The sequence below is a fragment of the Lepisosteus oculatus genome, chromosome 3, assembly GCF_040954835.1.
Source record: "Lepisosteus oculatus isolate fLepOcu1 chromosome 3, fLepOcu1.hap2, whole genome shotgun sequence".
In the NCBI taxonomy this organism is placed as follows: Eukaryota; Metazoa; Chordata; class Actinopteri; order Semionotiformes; family Lepisosteidae; genus Lepisosteus; species Lepisosteus oculatus.
Genome location: NC_090698.1, coordinates 7,311,159 through 7,329,096, shown reverse-complemented (window position 1 = coordinate 7,329,096; position 17,938 = coordinate 7,311,159). Strand labels below are relative to the sequence as shown.

The 17,938-nt window shown below is 45.7% G+C and overlaps 1 protein-coding gene and 1 long non-coding RNA gene across 3 annotated transcripts; one reads left to right on the top strand and one right to left on the bottom strand.

The window, feature by feature from the left end:
• Window positions 1–616: 616 nt before the first annotated feature.
• Window positions 617–12,656, bottom strand: si:dkey-3k24.8 (G protein-coupled receptor 202). 2 transcript variants are annotated; one of them, XM_015340727.2, is made up of 2 exons: window positions 12,359–12,656; window positions 617–7,805 (listed from the first exon to the last, which is right to left on the bottom strand). In XM_015340727.2, the coding sequence occupies exon 2, from the start codon at window positions 7,726–7,728 to the stop codon at window positions 6,769–6,771; it is 960 nt and encodes a 319-aa protein (XP_015196213.2). In that variant the 5' UTR covers window positions 7,729–7,805; window positions 12,359–12,656; the 3' UTR covers window positions 617–6,768. The 2 variants fall into 2 exon arrangements, with proteins under 2 accessions (XP_015196213.2, XP_015196212.2); XM_015340726.2 differs by lacking the exon at window positions 12,359–12,656 and adding an exon at window positions 9,405–9,864.
• A 257-nt stretch (window positions 12,657–12,913) lies between these two features.
• On the top strand, window positions 12,914–17,620 carry LOC138231570 (uncharacterized). The gene is made up of 3 exons (XR_011186799.1): window positions 12,914–12,998; window positions 15,376–15,611; window positions 17,534–17,620. It is a non-coding gene; the product is annotated as an uncharacterized lncRNA (long non-coding RNA).
• The last annotated feature ends 318 nt before the right edge of the window (window positions 17,621–17,938 follow it).

Sequence of the window (17,938 nt, the reverse complement as noted above, 5' to 3'; positions counted from 1 at the left end):
AAGGGCTGGGCTGTGCTCCTCCAGTTGTCATTGTCAGGGCCATCTGCCATTTGTCAGCATGCTGTCAGCCCTGCAGGGGCCAATGCATCATCTGTCCTGGCTGGGGACGGAGGGGTAGAGTGAGGTGACACTCCCTGACAAGATCGAAGGCGACCACGGTGGCAAGCCCAGGGCATCCTGGGCCAGTGCAGACCCCAAACACCAAGTGGCACTTGGCCAATTGTGCACCTTCTTTTGGAAAATCAAAATCAGAGTCCCTAACCATCACCAGACTCAAGCCTGTGCTACATGAGCCACAAGCGCTCTCCTGACAGTGTCACCTTCTGCATAGCACTTTCATCACACCTGCAGGGTAGTGGCATCTGAAGACTTAGAGAGAAATGAGGCAAAAAATGTAGAATTGTTTGGTATGTAGAAACTGTTCTTCCTGTATCTGAGATTGCTATGCTCTTCAGTGCAAAATTCTAACACTGCAGTTACAGACTCCCACAGTGATAATGTATCTGTATCTGATTACCACTTGACTTTTGGCCACATTGCACTGCTGCAGAACTGTACAACCAAAAGCAACCATAAAGCAGAGCACAAAGCATTTATCTACACACACACACACATATCAATTGTAGTAAGATTTATTGTGAACAGAATACAAATTCAAAAAACAATTCTGTACCTAAAGCCCAAAAACAAAATATAAATAAAAGGACATACGCAACCCCACATAAATCCAGATCATATACTGAAGTGTTAGAAACAGGCTAGACTGAAAGTGTTCCAAGAACTAATGTGAAAGTATTGAGAGTATGAATCTCTTGGGTTTCACGTCACACAAAAGAAGTAATGATCTTGAATAGGATGAGGCCAGACCATTCCCAGCTATTCAGATGAATGACAGAATTGTGAAGTAAATTCTGTATTTTACAGATAGCCAGTGCAAGTCCAATGAAGCATTAGGTATAGTAGGTATGGGGTAATGGGGTTTAGTCAATAACTCAGCATTCAAGCTCTACCTACCTAAAATAAATGTGAAGTTACACAAGAGCACTTATTTGCATAACATCTGAGACTCTCACAAACAAAACCTCCCACCCGCTTAACGTTGTGAATTCCGATACATACAAATTCAAACATGACAAATTCAAGTGTCATGGATTGAGATATAATCATATAATATTCAAAAGAAATCAATCAAAATGCTACACATAATCCTCTCAGCACACTTAATCGCACAGTCAGTTCTGATTGTTCGCACAAACAGTGGATATTCCACAGAGGAAAGAAATTGCACTTTCATTAAACACTGAGCAAATGACGGTAATTCTTCTCAGAGATGGATCTAGGAGGCTGTGTTTCCACTTTCATTTGCTAGAATCTGCAAATCAGTTCAAAGTGTCTCACGTGTAAAATATGCACAAAGCGAAGACTTGCAGTCTGGGTGCCCTTTCCCTGGAGAGCCACACAGCCGAGCACTCTTGGCAGGATGCCCTTGAACCAGCTGTTTTCAAAGCCTCAACTGCACATTTGCTGGGGATTTGTCTTAGTTAAGAAATTTGTCCTGCTGAGATCAGAGATGTCAATGAGGAAGTCCTGGGAGACTGCAGGATGATCATTCCTTCATTCCAAACACAAGTGCATTTTCTCACAAAAAGGCCTACAGAAGTGGGGGGGGGACATGAATTTCATTTTTAGAAAATCACCTTATAAAATGCATTGAGGTGGGGCTCTCCAAAGACATGATTGTCACTGATGTGTAGACCTAAGACTTAGGGCAGCAATGCACAGTGCCATTGATTATGCGGCTTTAACAACATCTCAGCCCGCCATTGTGCCACTGAACACATTCTCTGCTTAATTAGACCAGCTTCACAGTTTTTTAAGGTCTTGAGCTGTAACCCCTATGAAGCCTGCTGGGCTCTAGCCAGAGCTGCCCACCACTTCCAGTAAAACAGTGTTTTTAACTCAAGCGCCCTGTGGCAGTCACCCTGTGACTGAGACCCACCACAACAGGTTTGCTCAATTCAACGACACCATTATTTAATGAACTGGGACAAAACATGTGCTTGAATCCAGGCCAGGAGGAATGCTTTAACTATATATGCTGTACCTTAAACCAGATTTTAGAAGTTTGCATAGACATTCTAGCTGAAAGCATGCTTCACTGAAGCTTGAGTGTTTCTGTTGGAAGAGAACCTAAAGGACCCGATATCTGTGAACTCAACCACCTTTATGGTTTTCCGCTGTCTAACTCTCACTATCAAAGTGTTAAACTAAGCCTGATCCCATCCTGTCAACCTCATCCTGTCAACCTTAACCACAAGAGTGGCTTGACAGCTTGTTTTACAGGCAGCATTACATGAAATATTTTTTTAATGGATTAGTTTGCACCTCACCCAGATGCAGAGAGGAAACAGTAAGAAGACACCATGCCTGAACTGGACTCATGGGAGGTCATGCTCGATCCTGGCAATGTCTGTACTCCTGGGTAAATCTGGGGAATGTAGACATTTCTAGCTCTGTGCTTAACTGTGGTTCTAAAACTCGAAACCAAGGCTACCCAGACAAATGGGGATCCAGAGCTGACAATGAAACTGCCACATTAGGACACTACCCAGGCCAGAAAGGCTAAATACTGGGGAGTGATGAAATAGATGCCCCTCCTGTAACCCCAGACAGACTGAGGTTAAGTTAGGGCTACATTTTCTTTCTACATTAGTTCCTGCTTTTCTGTGTTGCTGAGGTTATTTGACTGCCACATGCCCGTAAAGTAATAAAACAATTAATCCTTACACCTTGTTCCTCTGATAGCTTATAAGTCATTTTAGGCAGTATGCAAAAATCAATAAAACTGTAAGAATGTTTTTGTTGTTGTTGTTGTTGTTGTGCTAAACAAAAGCAGTGTATATTGATGTCTTTCTATGCCATTCTTGCCATTGCTAGATCCATCTCTCAGCACATGTCCAAGGCAACAACAGTTTTTACCTTCTCTATTGAAATCTGTGGCTCATTTTTATTATTATTTCTGCTTCTTGGGAAAGCGAGGTTCTGCTTTGTGCTGCTAACATGCTAGTTGTACATACAGCTGTGAAAATCACTGCTGGAGTGTTGCCCGCTACCTGAACTATGAAAACTCATTTCTGAACGACACTGGAATCCCCTGCCATGTAAATATAGCTTGACGTTCTCACATTCTCTTTGCAGACACAAAACGTGAGAAAGAAGACAAGAGTTAAATATGGCTCTATACCGGTCCAGGGCGTGACTCTGCAACTTTAAACAGCTGAGCTGCAGTGCAAGTCACGTGCAGTTCAACGCTGAGCTCGGTGCGAAGCCTGCCAGGAGACTGTTGCGCGGAAAGATCTCTTTATTTTCTTCTGCCTCAGCATCAGCTCAACTTTCAGACAGCTTTGAAGAGCCTATCTGCAGATCTGCGGTGGGTCTGTAGGTGACGTCTGGCTGACTGTGTGTTTTCAGCAGCTGTATTTGACAGAGCATTTCCTCTTGAAGATGTACCATGCTACACGTAAGACTGTAGTATTTGGGGATGTTATCACAGTTTTCCCTGGTCATCCGATATTGTTTTCCTGGGAGTTCCGGTCACGGATCTTACTCCCGTGTGCACCTCCCGGTGTGCACACCTGCGCTGCTTTTAGCAATCAGTCCATCACCCCCTGCTCTCTCATAAATACCCCTTCACTCCATTTACTCCTTGCTCACTGTTGAGATAGCCTTCACTTTCTCTTGTGCGCTTTATTTTCATCTCTGTTTACTGGATACCGACCCTGCTTGCCTGATTCCGTCTCTACTTGCGTTTTTTGGATTTGGACACCTCGCTGCCTCGATCTCTGGATACCTGATCTTACCCTGCTTCGACCCCGACAACGTCTCTGCCTCATGTCTTCCGGATTTGGATACCCCGCTGCCTGACCTCTAGTTTACCGACCTCGCCTCCTTGCTCCCCCGACCTCGTACCTTGGACCACGACCTTTGGAAGTCTGACATTACTCCTATTAGCTCCGCATAGGGTTCGTTATTTTCCTCCGGTTCATACACTTGATTGTGACAGTTCCACCAGGCTATCACACTGTACTCGATGAGAGTGGTACCATGAAATAAGAGCCACAGCCTCTTTTAAAGAAGACTGAAGTCCAGTTATTTGCTCTTGTACAATATGCACTGTGTGTACTAAAGCAAAGTGAAACATAGGGACAGTGCACTGCAAGCAAAGCCATTCAGCTCTCAGTGGTAGCAGACCAAAGTAAGAGTGCTGAAACACACAACTTATTGTCAGGGATTTTGCAGTGACACACAAAAGATGACAAAGTTTGGCTCTTTGGCTGACCTGTATACTGTGCGATATATATGATAAAAAGCAGTTTACAGCTAATTGTAGCTGTCCTGACATACCCTGATCTCACAGGATTCTCCCTCAGTTTGGAAACAGCTTCCCTGGGTAACATCTTTTCCATGAACTTTAGAAAACAGCTGTCCAGATTTAGAGCTCTGAGTCCTCCTTGGATCTGTCTGTGGCAACAGCAATGATACTCCCACATTTCTGAAGTTGATAATGTTATTATTAATCTTGTGGTGCATTAAGGAGTTTGGGTGAGAAATAAAAGCAACTCGAGTTTGAGAAGGCTATTAAAAGAAGAAAATTGGCTATCCTGAATATTTGGACTGTCACGCGGAAAGGATTTGTGAATTGCAGATATTTGATTTCTGGAGCTCGTCGTATAAATAAACCAACGATAGCTTCTTAGACTAACACACAGGAACATCTACGTTTAGCTATATTCTGGAAAGAGAAGCCAATGGACTACTTTGGTAGTGCTATGTTTGGAAATACAAGTTTTATTTTTCCGTTAACAAACTTATATTTTTTTATGCTGTCTCCTAGCTGTCTGATTTCCCCCCTGTGACGTTAATCACTCCTGAAGAGAGAGTGCTTTCTAATTAAAGTTGGGTTAGGATGAGGTATTACAATGGAGTGTTACAGTTAGGATTTATGCATGTTTTATACAGTATATGTACTTAGAAGTGCTATTAATGGAGAGGTATGTTATAGGTTATACAGATGAAATGAATGAAATATATCTTCCATCAGTTTTACTCATTATATCTGTACAGTAAAGTGCCGCCCTCTCCCACACTTCCAGTTTAGCTTTCCCATATGAAATAGAATAGTCCTCTTTATCTCAATAAATGACCCGGGTCATACCCAGGCCTCTGCCAGCATACCTTGTCACGATTGTACTTCTTGCTGGGAGATAAAAAAACCCCAAAATGAAACCCCTCCTGCGGAAAAGCGCCTCCTGAGCTGGAGTTGAAGCGTAAGGGGAAGGATATCAGTGCTGCGCAGGCTTCAGAGGCCTCAGCGCACCTTCAGCTGGGGGAAGACCGTTTTGTGGAATATCGGTAATCACCAATAAAGGAACCCGCCTCTCTCCTTGCCGCCCACCTGATGTTTTTGTTCGAATCACGAGAGAAGCAGGAAGAGCCAGGGGAACGCAAATCAGACACGGACCCTGTAACAGGATGTGTAGCAAGCGGGAAATTGTGTCACCCCCGAAAATGTGACGATACAAAAAAAACCCCCCGATAAAGCATTTATGAAATCCTGCGCGTTGAGAAACAAGCAACGTGATTTTGAACATTTCTTAAAGGACTACGGGCAGCCAGGTTTTGTTGTTGGTTTTTTTTCTCCCCCATTGGAAGATGGAGCTGTCATAAGGTTTCTTTGGCTGAAAAAAAACCAACAAACTTTGCAAAATAAGGGCATGGCAGCGCTGTTGTTTGGCTCATGCGGGCATGAAAGCTGGTGCTGCGCACCCATTTCCTGTTTACTGACATTATTGTTTTTAGGGTAGGATCCCCTCTGAAGCATGAGCATACCAAGCTGAGCCTCACCAGCTTGAAGAGCGACACGGGTTGTGCTTCCTTTTGCCAGAGCAAGGTGAGAAACCTATTGGCCTTCTCAGTTTTCATTTCTGTTTATCTGATTTAATTGACTCACGTCTGTGACACGTTCCTTATCTCTGTTAGCAAGCTTCCCTGCCCGGTGTCAACAGATTGAGGGATAATTTGCTCAAATGCATAGATAAACATGACTTTTATCTCTTCCTCAATCTCCATCTCCTTATTTCTCCATTTCTCAGAAGCACAATGCTTCCTTTCCTTCTTGAAAATTGGTTAATATGATTTCACAGATAGCTGATTATTTACCCATTAACTGTAAGAAATTGCGTCTACACCACATGCAAACTTCACTGTTCACCCCCCCCCCAACGGCAGGCGGAGCAACGCGCTGGTTGGAGTATTTCTCAGTCGCATTTAATGGCAACGTCAGCTCAAAGATTTGGTTCAAACCACCAAATGGAGACGGGTGTGCCGACAAGCAGAGCCTGCTGATGGGATTAACGCTAGGATGAGAGAGATGCTCAGCACCGCACAAATCCACAAATCTCAGTTCGAAACTCAAGAGTCAGACTTTCTACAATTTCTCCCACTTGTTTTTGTCCTGTCCCGCGTTCTGACAATTAGAAAAGCACTGTGCCTTTTTTGTGCATTTATTTTTGCTACATCTTGTATTTGTCCGACTAGCACTCTGGAGGTGGTAAATAGCTCCGAATATAAAAAAAAATGTATTTCCTCGGGAATTAAGTCCTGGTTAGGCTGTGCAGGAAGCTGGAGGAGATACTGGATGGATTTCAAGGATGGACAGCAACGACTCACTACTGTATACCCTCTGCACCCTTTCCCTTAGTTCCCAATTTATGTGTTGAGGGGGCTGTGGGGTCTGTTTTGCCCATCAGAGCTGTTGCTGTAAAAAATCCACACCTTCTTTTTGAGGTTCTGCACGTCCACCCTGGTTCTGAAAGTTTCCGTGGTGAAGTAGTAGGCCAGAGGGTCCAACATGGCGTTCAGACAGGCTATCATCAGGCTGTACTGGTAAACAGTGAGTAAGTTGTCCTCGATCTGCTCTGTGTTCCTCTTGAGGAAGAGGACGAACAGCATGGCATGGTAAGGCAGGAAGCAAAGTAGGAAGATGGCCAGGTTTGCAGCAATCATCCTCCTGATCTTCTTCTTGTTGACCAGATCGGTCTGGGCCACTGTGCTTTTGTTGATGGCACGGATCAGGCACCAGGAGCACACTAGCATGGAGAAGAGGGGAATGCCAAAACCCACAGTCAAGGTGGTTGTAATCGCTAAGGGCTGAGTTGCGTAAATCGGACGGCTGCTGAAGCACTTGTTACTCTGCGTGATGTTCCCATCTGTGGGGGTGCTGTTCTTGCTCAGGTAGATGGGCACACTGGCCCCAATGGTTAGGATCCACACCCCAAGGCAGATCAGGGGGGCCTTTTTCCGATGTTCTTTGATCCTCAACGACATGGGGAAACAGACGGCAATGCAGCGGTCGAAGCTTATGCAAGTGAGGAGGAAGATGCTCCCATACATGTTGACCAGGAGGATCAGCCCCACAGTCTCGCACATCTTCTGGTTCTGGATGGAGCCTCCACTGTGGTGGTAGATCCGGATGGGCAGAGTAGACACGAGCAGGAGATCAGCCAGGGCCAGATTGGTCATGTAGGTGGTGGTGTGGGAGCGGGTCTTCTTGTGCCGGAAGAAGACGACAAGGGCAATGAGGTTGAGAGTCAGCCCGGCCACGAAGACCACGGCGTAGGTGCCCACGAAGACCCAGTTGGCACTGTGCAGCGCAGTTGTGTTGTCCATCGTGGCTCCTCCGAGAAATCCAGCTGAACCACACCCTCTTCGAACGTAGTTGAATTGAGGAGACTTCTTTGGTCTAGCTGCAAAAGATGGCACAAAGAAAATAATGAGCATCTGCTGCTCTCACTAGGGCGTATCTAAGAGGGATCCACATGCAGTTTCCTGTTGTTTTACCGCATACTTCAGTTTCTAGTGTTGTGTGTACAGTTGTCGTACACGTGATTCAGCACATTAGTTACCTCAGACCTCTCCTCCAGCTGTGTTAATTCCACCTCTCGCCCACACAGCTTGACTAACAGGTGGAGGACAAGGGGCTTGGACTACAGCCCTAACGAGTGGAACCTCTTCTGGACGTTAAATGCTTCCTCATGCAGGGAGGACCTCACAGTCTCTTTAAATTATGACACGCCAGTACACCAAGTTACAGAAAAGAGACGAAATGACCGAAAGCGTGATTGGAAAATTGGAATTTCAAAAAGAAATAATAAGAGACTAATAAACCACTGATTAGTGTGTTTGACATACTGCGATTTTAAGGTCGAAACCATTTAAATGAAAATTTTGAAAAATTGCAAGAATGTATGCATTCCTCAGCAAAACAGTAAATACACAAATGCAAGAAAATACTTCCATAAATACACAAGTAAATACCACAGCACATGCACACTATGCAAGAATAACCTAGGGTGGCTTCACTAAGAAGGGAAATTCATCCCGATCGGAGCAGATCGCTTCTGTAAGGAAAGCCCTTCCCTGGGAAATGAGAACATACATCTGACCGAAGGATTCAGGATAAACTCAGCAGAACATGAGAGAATTAGAAACGCCACTGTCTGACTCTAGAAGATCCCCTGACATTCCAGCTGGGGGGTAATTGCTTTGCAGACAGACAGACAACTCCATGATTTTTTTATAAGTCCAAATAGACTTTGAAACAAATTGGTCTTCAGCAGCTAATCAACCCAAGAGCCTCATCCTGCTGTTATGATAGCATGGTTGGGTTCTGTAGCTTTTCCCAGACCAGAACTGCCTCCTTTTCTTTTTAACGTCCTTTTGCCTTAGATAGATACTTTACTGATCCCGTGCGGGAAATTGCAGTGCATTTACTTTTACTTTTAATTGCACTGTAATTACTTTTACAGTGCAATTACTTACTTTTCATTTGTTTCACTGCGGCATCATCTTCTTTATTATTAATACTAGCAACATCACCACACGATCCTGACTTTCTAACTGACTTGCAATAGACTGATTTGCCTGATTGTCTGTTGACATTGCTGTCAACCAAATACAACCACAAGCCACAGCCAAATACAACAGCATGGCATTTAGATGGCCACTTCCAGCAAACTTGCAATGTCCACACTTCTATCTCAGCTCTAGTCTCCGAGATAAGTCCGTTTCGATCTGAGCAATGATGTCCAGTTCTGGTTTTCAATTTTTTAAATAGTTTATTCATTCATCATTTTTTTTTTGCGCTGCAAAGTAAAGCAGTATTCTCATTTTTTTTTTCGTGAAAGAGGTACAAATTCGATAGACAGCACGGTTAGACAGATCAGCATTACTGCACTACCAGAAGAGCCGCAAAACCTCGTACCCTGTCCAGAAAATCGTGTGACAAGGACTAGACTCCGATACTGATGCAGTGGTGGCATGGGATTCAAACAAGATGCACTTACCCCAAGCAGGTTCTGTTACTTCTAAATGGCTCTGTCAGACATCCCAGCTATAACAACGTGAGCGCAGCTCCAGAAAGGGCGCGGTGAGACAGACGAGATGTGCGTACGAATGAAAAAGCCCAGAGGCGGTGGTTTTCAAATAGCGCGACCTGCCAGGACCCAAGACGAGGGGTCGGAAGGGACGCGTGTGCGTGTGTGTGTGCGCAGCTGGGAGGGGGTGGAACTTAAAGTCTTTGTGTTGTCGGTTTTTTTTTGGGAGCAGGTGTGTAACCACCTGAAGGGCGCCCACCAGGTCCCTCACCGCCGCTCCGGCGGGCGGGCGAAGCACCGGGCGATCCGAAAACCCCCTCCCCGCTCTCCGCTTGTTCTTGCGAAAACCAGAAAACGGCAAACGTCTCTGCTTGACTTTCTCTGCACACCAGCGCGCCGTCCTGCTTTCACAATTTCCCTAGCTGACAGCTGTAGAAAAGCCGTGGGCGTCTGACCTCGTAAGAAGGAGACTTGCTCACTGTTTCCATTTTAAGGGCGCCTCTCACCTTCTTGCCCAAGCTCCGGGCAGAGCTCGTGGGTGTTCTCTGAGTGCGCGGAGCCGAACAGTCAAAAACAGATCTTCTCTGTTTCATTACATAATACATACATATAAAAAACCGAAGGCTTAACTGATGGGTCGAAGGGGTGGTTGCAAATGCCCGACTGACAGAGTGGCAGTGGTGGGCACTGTGGACGATGGGTCCAGTTACAGACACACAAGAATAGCCTGGTCAGGAGGCAGGAGATACAGGAGATAAATTAAAGGAAATTAAATGAAAGGAAGTAGACTCAATGAGTTGGTGTCCAACTCATTTGCTGGGGGAGGGTTAGCTTTGATTGAAATGTACTTCAGATGTTAGGTAGGTTTTATTTGGATATAAGTTTATCCTTATGTACATAAAACATAATCCATGTTTTTTTATATATGTGTGTGTGCGTATTAGTATTGGTATTTCCCCCCAACGTAACTGATGTGGAGACTTTTGGAACTATCGCTTTCCTCCAGAGGCTAAAGTGCAACGTTAGTTTCCAAACCGTGCACCCACACCAGGGCTTGTCAGCAGTATGCAGCTGTTAGCGAGCTCCTCGGATTAACATCCACACTGATCAGAAATACAAAGCACAGCCCGCAGCACGTCAGAACCAGCAGAACAACGATCACCTTGCCCGCAGATCTCAAAGCGCAGGAAGCAGCAGATACGGTGCCTGACCGTTGAGTGACACTTTTGTGGTTTCGCCTCTTTTCTTCAGTTGAGGCTACATTTCAGGCTTTGAGCCCTTTAACAGTGCAGTTTTGAGTTTTTCTGTTTCTGTCGCACGGTCTGTAAGGTAACCCCCCCTGGACCGATATAAAAAAAAGCTTGAAACCCCTGTTTTATATGCAGGAGATGAGATTAGTAAATCAGGGAAGTACTTTTTTAACCCTTTTGTCTCTTGTAACAGGCTTTCATAAAATTAGTTTTTGTTTTTTGTTTTTTGCTACGTGTTTTTGTTTTTTGCTACGTTTTGGGTATTTTTTTCAGTTCTCGTTTCTGTCTAAATAAGGCTTACACCATACTTACACCTGGCTTTTGATGAGATGAGGACACTTTTAATATTATAACGCAACGGGGGCTCAGGCGGGCGCCCTTGGCGCATTAGGTCAGCCCCCCACCGTCGGGGGCTCGAACCCAGGACTCCCGCGTCTCTCTGCAGTGACCTAGCCCCGTGAGCTAAAGAGAGACCTCTCTCCAGCCCAGTAGCTGTAGTCCTGCTATCACAGGGAAGGGCGGTGACGTCACCTGCTCTGGTACGCCGTTTCTTACACAGTACCTGTCGGCCGTAAGCGTTACAATATGTATGTGTATGGGCCAAATGGCCTTTTCTTGTCTGCAGCCTTCTTTGTGCTCCTGTGTTCTGTGGAGTGGCGTGGGTACATCCAGCTGGCAGTGCTCCGGGGCAGGGGCACAGACTATTGGCACCGCATTACAGAGCTGCAAATCATGAGGCCATCATGGTGGAAACAGCTTAGTGTGCTGCCTGGGGATGTGAAAGTGTTATAAAGCAGTCTGGAAGTCTGGGTGTGCTAGCAGGGGTAACATTTGGTAATGCAGTGGCACAGGAGAGCAGAATCATGGTGCATCGGAGTAAAAGCCCAATCTGACACTCTCAGTGCAAGACACTAGCGTCTACTGCACAAGGAGCTGCATGGGTAGCATCATACACTGATATGTCCTCACAGGTCAGCACAAATTTGCCTTTATCCCCACACTCGTTTGTAAAAGGAGTCACGTACAAGGAAACGTCAAAAGGCAATATGTGGCAGAAAATACGACGCATTTTGTAGGTGCCATGGTTACTTAAAAGATTAAGCTATGCTTCATGAATTTTGATGTTTATGGATTTTGGAAAGAAGAAAAAAACTTTAGAACATAACTGCTTTCTTTAAGTTGTGAACCTATAACATTAGCACTAATTAGGAGGCTAAAATCTGGACATAATGGCTTCAAATTAAGGTACAATATGACTGAATATCACAAGGATACCCAAGGTGGTACATCTGAGCCATGCAAACTTTCTTGATGTTTATTACATGATAAAGACTCATGAAGTACTGACTGCATTGCCTATTATTTAAAAGCATGTCAGCACCGCTCCTTGCTAAATGTTCTGAAATGCGCTTTGCCTGATTGCCTTTTATTTGTACCCCCTTTGCATTGTATGTGTTGTGCGCCGAGGTAATTCCTTCCACATCACTGGCAATGTAACAAATTCGTTGAATCACAAATTTGAATACGGATCACTTTGTGCGAAGGCATTTGCTGAATTAGTTGCTAGACGGATAGATTGTCAGGAGCAGCAACAGTTAGAAACAATATCACCAGCACTGAAGTCACGACGATGGAACGTGATGAGAAAAGTAAAAAGGCTGCTGTCAGACTTACTGTAGTAGTCAGTGCAGTTACTCTGGCGGGTGGCTTTTTCAAAACGTCAGGTCGCAGCTCTCTTCAAAACACTTGCCCCCAGTCCCTCCAACTGCGCTGACTTAAGTAGAGGAAACCAACATAATGCAATGACCTTTGCACAGCAGATACAGCGATGAAGACCCTTCGCATTGTGTCCTTTAACTTCTCTGATGTACTGTTATTGCACAGACAGACTCCTCTTGGAACAGAGAATGCTGGGTCTGCGATGCGGGGAAGGGGCTGGTTTCTCTCTCTTCCCTTCTCTCAGATTCTCACCCTCAGACGAGTTGTTTGCCATAACGAGCAGATCACCAGATGTCACCCGATAGGATGTACAGTTCATCAGCACCCAGAAGCCACCCCGCAGACACACCGGAGTTTGATCGAAGTTTTTCTACACACGCTCGCACGGTACCCACACGTGTGTTAGTGTTCTAAAGACGCCCGTCTCCAGGACATACACACAAATCAGCCTCACTGGTCTCCATATGCCTGTGAAAAGAATGGCAAGATTTATAACGGCAAAAAATTCCCAGACATTTTCAGCTATTACCGGGAAAAACAACAGTCTTTGACATTTCTGCCGCAACGACTTTGTTTTGTACAGACAAGGCAGCCTGTGAGTAAATTCATTTTGTACATACTGTTCCGGAGAGACAGGAAAGTTAGAAGAGGGGGAGGTGTAGGACCATATATCAAAACGTCCGCTGAGTGTAAAGAATTGCCTGCTCTTCACTGTTTTAAATGCATTTCCAGTTAGTTTCCACTTGTGTCCTCTTGCTCATGTTTTCCTATTGATTCTGATGGGGGCAGGGTTTGTTCATTAGCCTTTCTCCCCTTTGCTTCTGCTAATGTCTCTTCTCCCCACCCTTCTTCTTCCACTCCTCCTTTATTTTCTCCTGACCGCCAGCCCTTCTCGTTTGTCAGCTTATTTTTCCCCACTACAACAGGAGCTTTCCTTTAAAATGGGATGTTGTTGTCACTCTGATACAAAACCGGAGGTTGCTGTTCTTTGCAAGTGCTTTGAGGCTTTATTGATTACAGTACCCAGCAGAGTTTTTTTTTTAAATACATATTTTCGCTGTGGTGTGGAGTTTCAGAACATCAAAAAGATGATGACACAAACACATTTGCATTGCAATCAGCACTGGACTTTGGACTTTTGCCCCGTCTTGGATACCCCTTTTGGACTCAGCTCTGGATTGTTTGCCTCTGCCACACCTCCCCCGAACACCAGCGCACCGTGGACACGCCCCCTGTTTTCATTCCTGACCCCTGCATGCTTTTTTCCCCGTGTTTTCCTTACTTACCCCGGATTGTGTCATCTGCATAGGGTCCGGAAAGAACACTTCCGTTACAATCCTGTCCACAAGATCCTGAAAGCCAGGTGGTCCCTTCAACAGGTTGGGCTTGACAGCTCATCCCACCTGACAATGGCAAAACCAGAAGGGGCCTCCTGCCATTTCCCCTGTTTAGCTGCAGTTGATCTGTGTATTTGCAGGCAGTTTCACTTCACTTTCCACAGCCTGTTTCCAGCAGCAGCACAAACAACATTTACAAACCCTGCGTGAAAGTTACAGCAGTGCTGCTGAAAAGTATTGTCTTGCAAAATCATGCAGAGCATCAGAACGTCCACACGTGACAGGAGGCCACCTGTCCCATCATGATGGCCTGGCTCTGTTTTCCTACAGTCCAGTGGCCAGTAATGGTTGTACTGCAAATCACCTCCAGAGTATGAAATCCCCCTGAAAACTCCCAGAAAGAGACAATTCAGCTGGTCTTTAAGAGGTGGGAGAAAGAAACAAGAATCCCAGACAAATTCCAACATGGAACCAGGGAGAACAATGCAGGCTCTGCATAGGCAAACACCCCAAGGTGAAAGCAAATCCAGGACAGTGAAGATATGAGACTGCAATGGCAAATGCAGTATTCCCTTGCCAGTTCATCCATCTCTTCCTTTTAAACCCTTTTTATAAACAGTAAAGCATGTAGATTATTTATAGAATCTGAATCAAAATAACAGTAGAAAACACACTGTTAGGGGTTACTGTCTATGCGCTTTGCTTATAAGTGGTAACATTTGGGCAAACATAAAGCCCTCTCAGGCATGCTGCTAACAGAAATAACTTTATTGCCATCAGGGATACAAATAGTATGTGGTTTAGATATCTGTTCCTGTCTTTCACAGTCATAGGTTCTGCAATGTAAAGTTACACCCAGTCCTCCTTATTTACGGAGGATACATTCCTGACCTGTCCATGGAAAAATAAAAGATGTTTAGCTGAGAAAAATCTTTCATAGATAGTTATGCTGCAGTCTGGTTTCGAACAGCTTTCATCATCGGCGGTCACTCAAAACGAGTATGACGCCCGTCAGAGTTACTTGTGCGTCCTTAAATGGCTAAGGAGTCCAATCCCCGAGCCACAAATCTTGGAGCAGTGGGGGCAAGATGTCCCATTTTGGGAGTGGCTTTAGCAAACCCGGGATCTCACCCTTCTCCTTCCGTCGTCGTCTTTTGTCTGCTTCATCAGAAAGGCAGTAGGTCTCAAAGTGAGTTGGCGTCTGACAGATCATGTGGTGCCAAAGGGGACGTTCCCTGGCAAGGACTTCCCCGCCAGCAATATGGAGTTTCTAACAAAAGTTCAGGAGGGATGAGAACAACCAAGTTCAATCGGTCTCAGCTGTCGATAATTAGCAATCGCTCCTGACAATCCATTCCTCTCCCAAATGCTATAAATACTTACAAGATCCCTATCTCTTCTCTCTTGCACGTCTCTTGCATCCCACCTCCACCTCTGCAGCTACCCCTGGGTCACCCTGCATGGGGGTCCTGGCTTCCTTGTCCTCTGGCTGGGAGGCCAGCCCTCAGCCAAGCGGGTTAAGCCACAATTTCGCTCCTTGATGTTTTCATCTTGGGTGTTTGTCATTCCTCATGAAGCTGATCTGTCCTTTTCTAAGACAGGTCTTAAGAGTATCTCTTCCTCTGGCCACCACAGATTCTCTGGCCTCGGCTCAGCTGGGAGTAGAGGACTTGCTTGGGGAGACGGGAGTTGGGCATTCTGATGCAGTGACCCGTCCAGCGGAGTTGGTTCTGGAGAATCATGGCTTCGGTACTGCTCGTCTTTGCCTCGATGAGGACACTGGAATTGGTGCAGCGATCCTCCCAGTTGATACGGAGAATCTTCAGGAGGCAGCGCTGGTGGAATCTCTCCAGAGTCTTCAAGTGACAATAGTAGGTAACCCAGGTCTCATTGCCATACAGGAGCGTAGTGATGCAGATGGGCTTATAGACCATGATCTTAACAGCTTTCAGCTGGCTGAGGGAAAAGGAATCCATCTGGGAGAAACAGTGTAGATAAGGGAAAGGCTGGCTGGCTGGCCATGGTGATCAATGAAGGCTGAAGGAGAATCCAGGGCTGTGCAGGTGAGGGCTGAAGGAGAAGCCAGGGCTGTGCAGGTGAGGGCTGATAGGGCTGCTGAGGCCATGCAGGTGAGGGCTGACTAAGAACAGCATGCTGTCCCAGTGCGGATTCAGAAACGGGACTGGCAGGATCAGGAATTCAAGGAATAGTCGAGGCCTGGAATGGGCAGGACCGGAACAGGTACTGGCTAAAGCAGACAAAGGCTTTGTACATTAAACTGGGAGTTCTTGGTGCGGAGAGCACCACTGGACAAGTGAAGCTCAACACCAGAGCTCCAGGGCAGTGGTGAGTGGGGGTTAAATACCAGGCATAACTTTTACTGTACAGTACAGTATATACTATGATGTGAAGAATGAGAGCTGCTTTAATGAGACAATTACTGTCATGTTGCATCCATTTGATGAAAACAAGGGGCTTTGTAACAGGCTGTAGCGAAGCTGTGGTTGGAAGCACAGGTGAGTCATTAAGGGGCGGGATCATTTTATTCAGGAGAGCCACATTCTTCAGATTCTCACAAGACAATCACAGAACTGGCTGCACCCGGTGACTTCGGCTCCCTATAAAAGCTGTTCCTGAGACAGTGAAGGTTGACTTTTCCCCACAGGGCCATCAAAGTTATGAAGCAGTGAGCATGGTGGGATTAGGTTACGATGGCAGCCTCGGTTGTGTTCTGAGTTAGGATGCTGGTAAGTAAGAAGGTGGTTAATGAGCACACCTGGCCAACTGGGGTTGACTGAGAGTTTATTTCCATTGCTATCTGGGTTGAGATGGTTACTGGTTATGGAAAGACAAGGTTACAGTTCATGTGGAGACCCCCTTGTCATGCTACCCAACAAAAAGGGCTCTTCCACACAGGCTTTGGAACTTTGCTTCTTATGCCTCTAAATGAATAAGAAGTGTAGAAAACCACCATTCCAATGTAAAATGCAGACCTGGTGGTGTGACCCTGAATCAAGATGCCCACCTGTGAATTAGGGGGGGAGGGAACCTATGGAATGAGGCACACCTGGTCTGATTGAGTAATTGTCACTTGGAGGGAGTGAGATTCCAGGTTCAAATTTTGGATTCAGTCTCTGAGATGCGAGATGGTCTTAGAAGTTTCTGGCCTACGAGAATATCCTGAAAAGGTTTGAGAATGCCTCACATGACACTGTGAGTGTGTGAAACCATGTGGAGGAAGGTGTGTATAGTGTAGCGTATGGTTTGTCTGTGGTGAGCACTGGGGGCTGGAGAAGACTGTATGCAGTGGCGTGACGCTTCTGTACAGCACACTCAGACCAGAGCCCCAGCTGTCCCGTTCAAAAACAACAAAGCCAGGCCCAGAGCTTCAGAAATGGTCATCTAAGATGGTAGTCCAGAGGTGATGTGCAGCTGTAAAAACTGTAGCAAACTGTGTGTTGAGAGCTTAACAGCTGCCCCTTTGCATCTTTTATTTTAGAGGAATGAAAAGGTTATCATGCATTTTTTTCCGATGGGGGATAATGCCGTTTACTTTAAATACTGTGATCATGAGTGAACTTTTTGCTCAGTGAAAGTTTCTTCAGGCATGCCCACGTTCAGATGCTCTCTCAAAAGAGTGCGGATGTTATAAGGAGATGGAAGCCCTAGTAGTGAGAGGCGGCCATTTGTGGCAAAGCAAGGCTTCGCTTTTAGCTGTTGCAATAAAGGAGAAGCGTTGTGGTGCTCATCGGCTGAAAAAAGGAGGAACTGAAATCTTTTTTTTTTTCGACAGTGGCGGTATTGAAAACGGCAGCAGTTTATCGAAAAGGAAACGGGGCAGCAGAAACCGCGACAGCTGTCTGAACTCCCCCTCCCTGCGTTGTTGGTCAATCAGTTCATTGATCAATCCCATTTCAATTGCAGGTGCACCTCCGCCATGGGGTTGCCCTGGTTTAAAATGGGGCCCCAAGCTGGCTCTTGTTATGTGAAGCCACAGCTCAAATGTGTAGTACTCCAGCCTGCAGAGTCTGCTTGGTTTATAGGACTCTTTAAAACCATGAGTCGGTGAAGACTTCAAAAGCGTAAAACTGGGGCCAAAAGAGCTGTTTTTTTGCATTCCCATAAATTCCTGAGTTTCCTTAAATTCTCCACACCATGGGGAAGGGCAAAACCGATTCACACAAGGTGTAATTAGGCA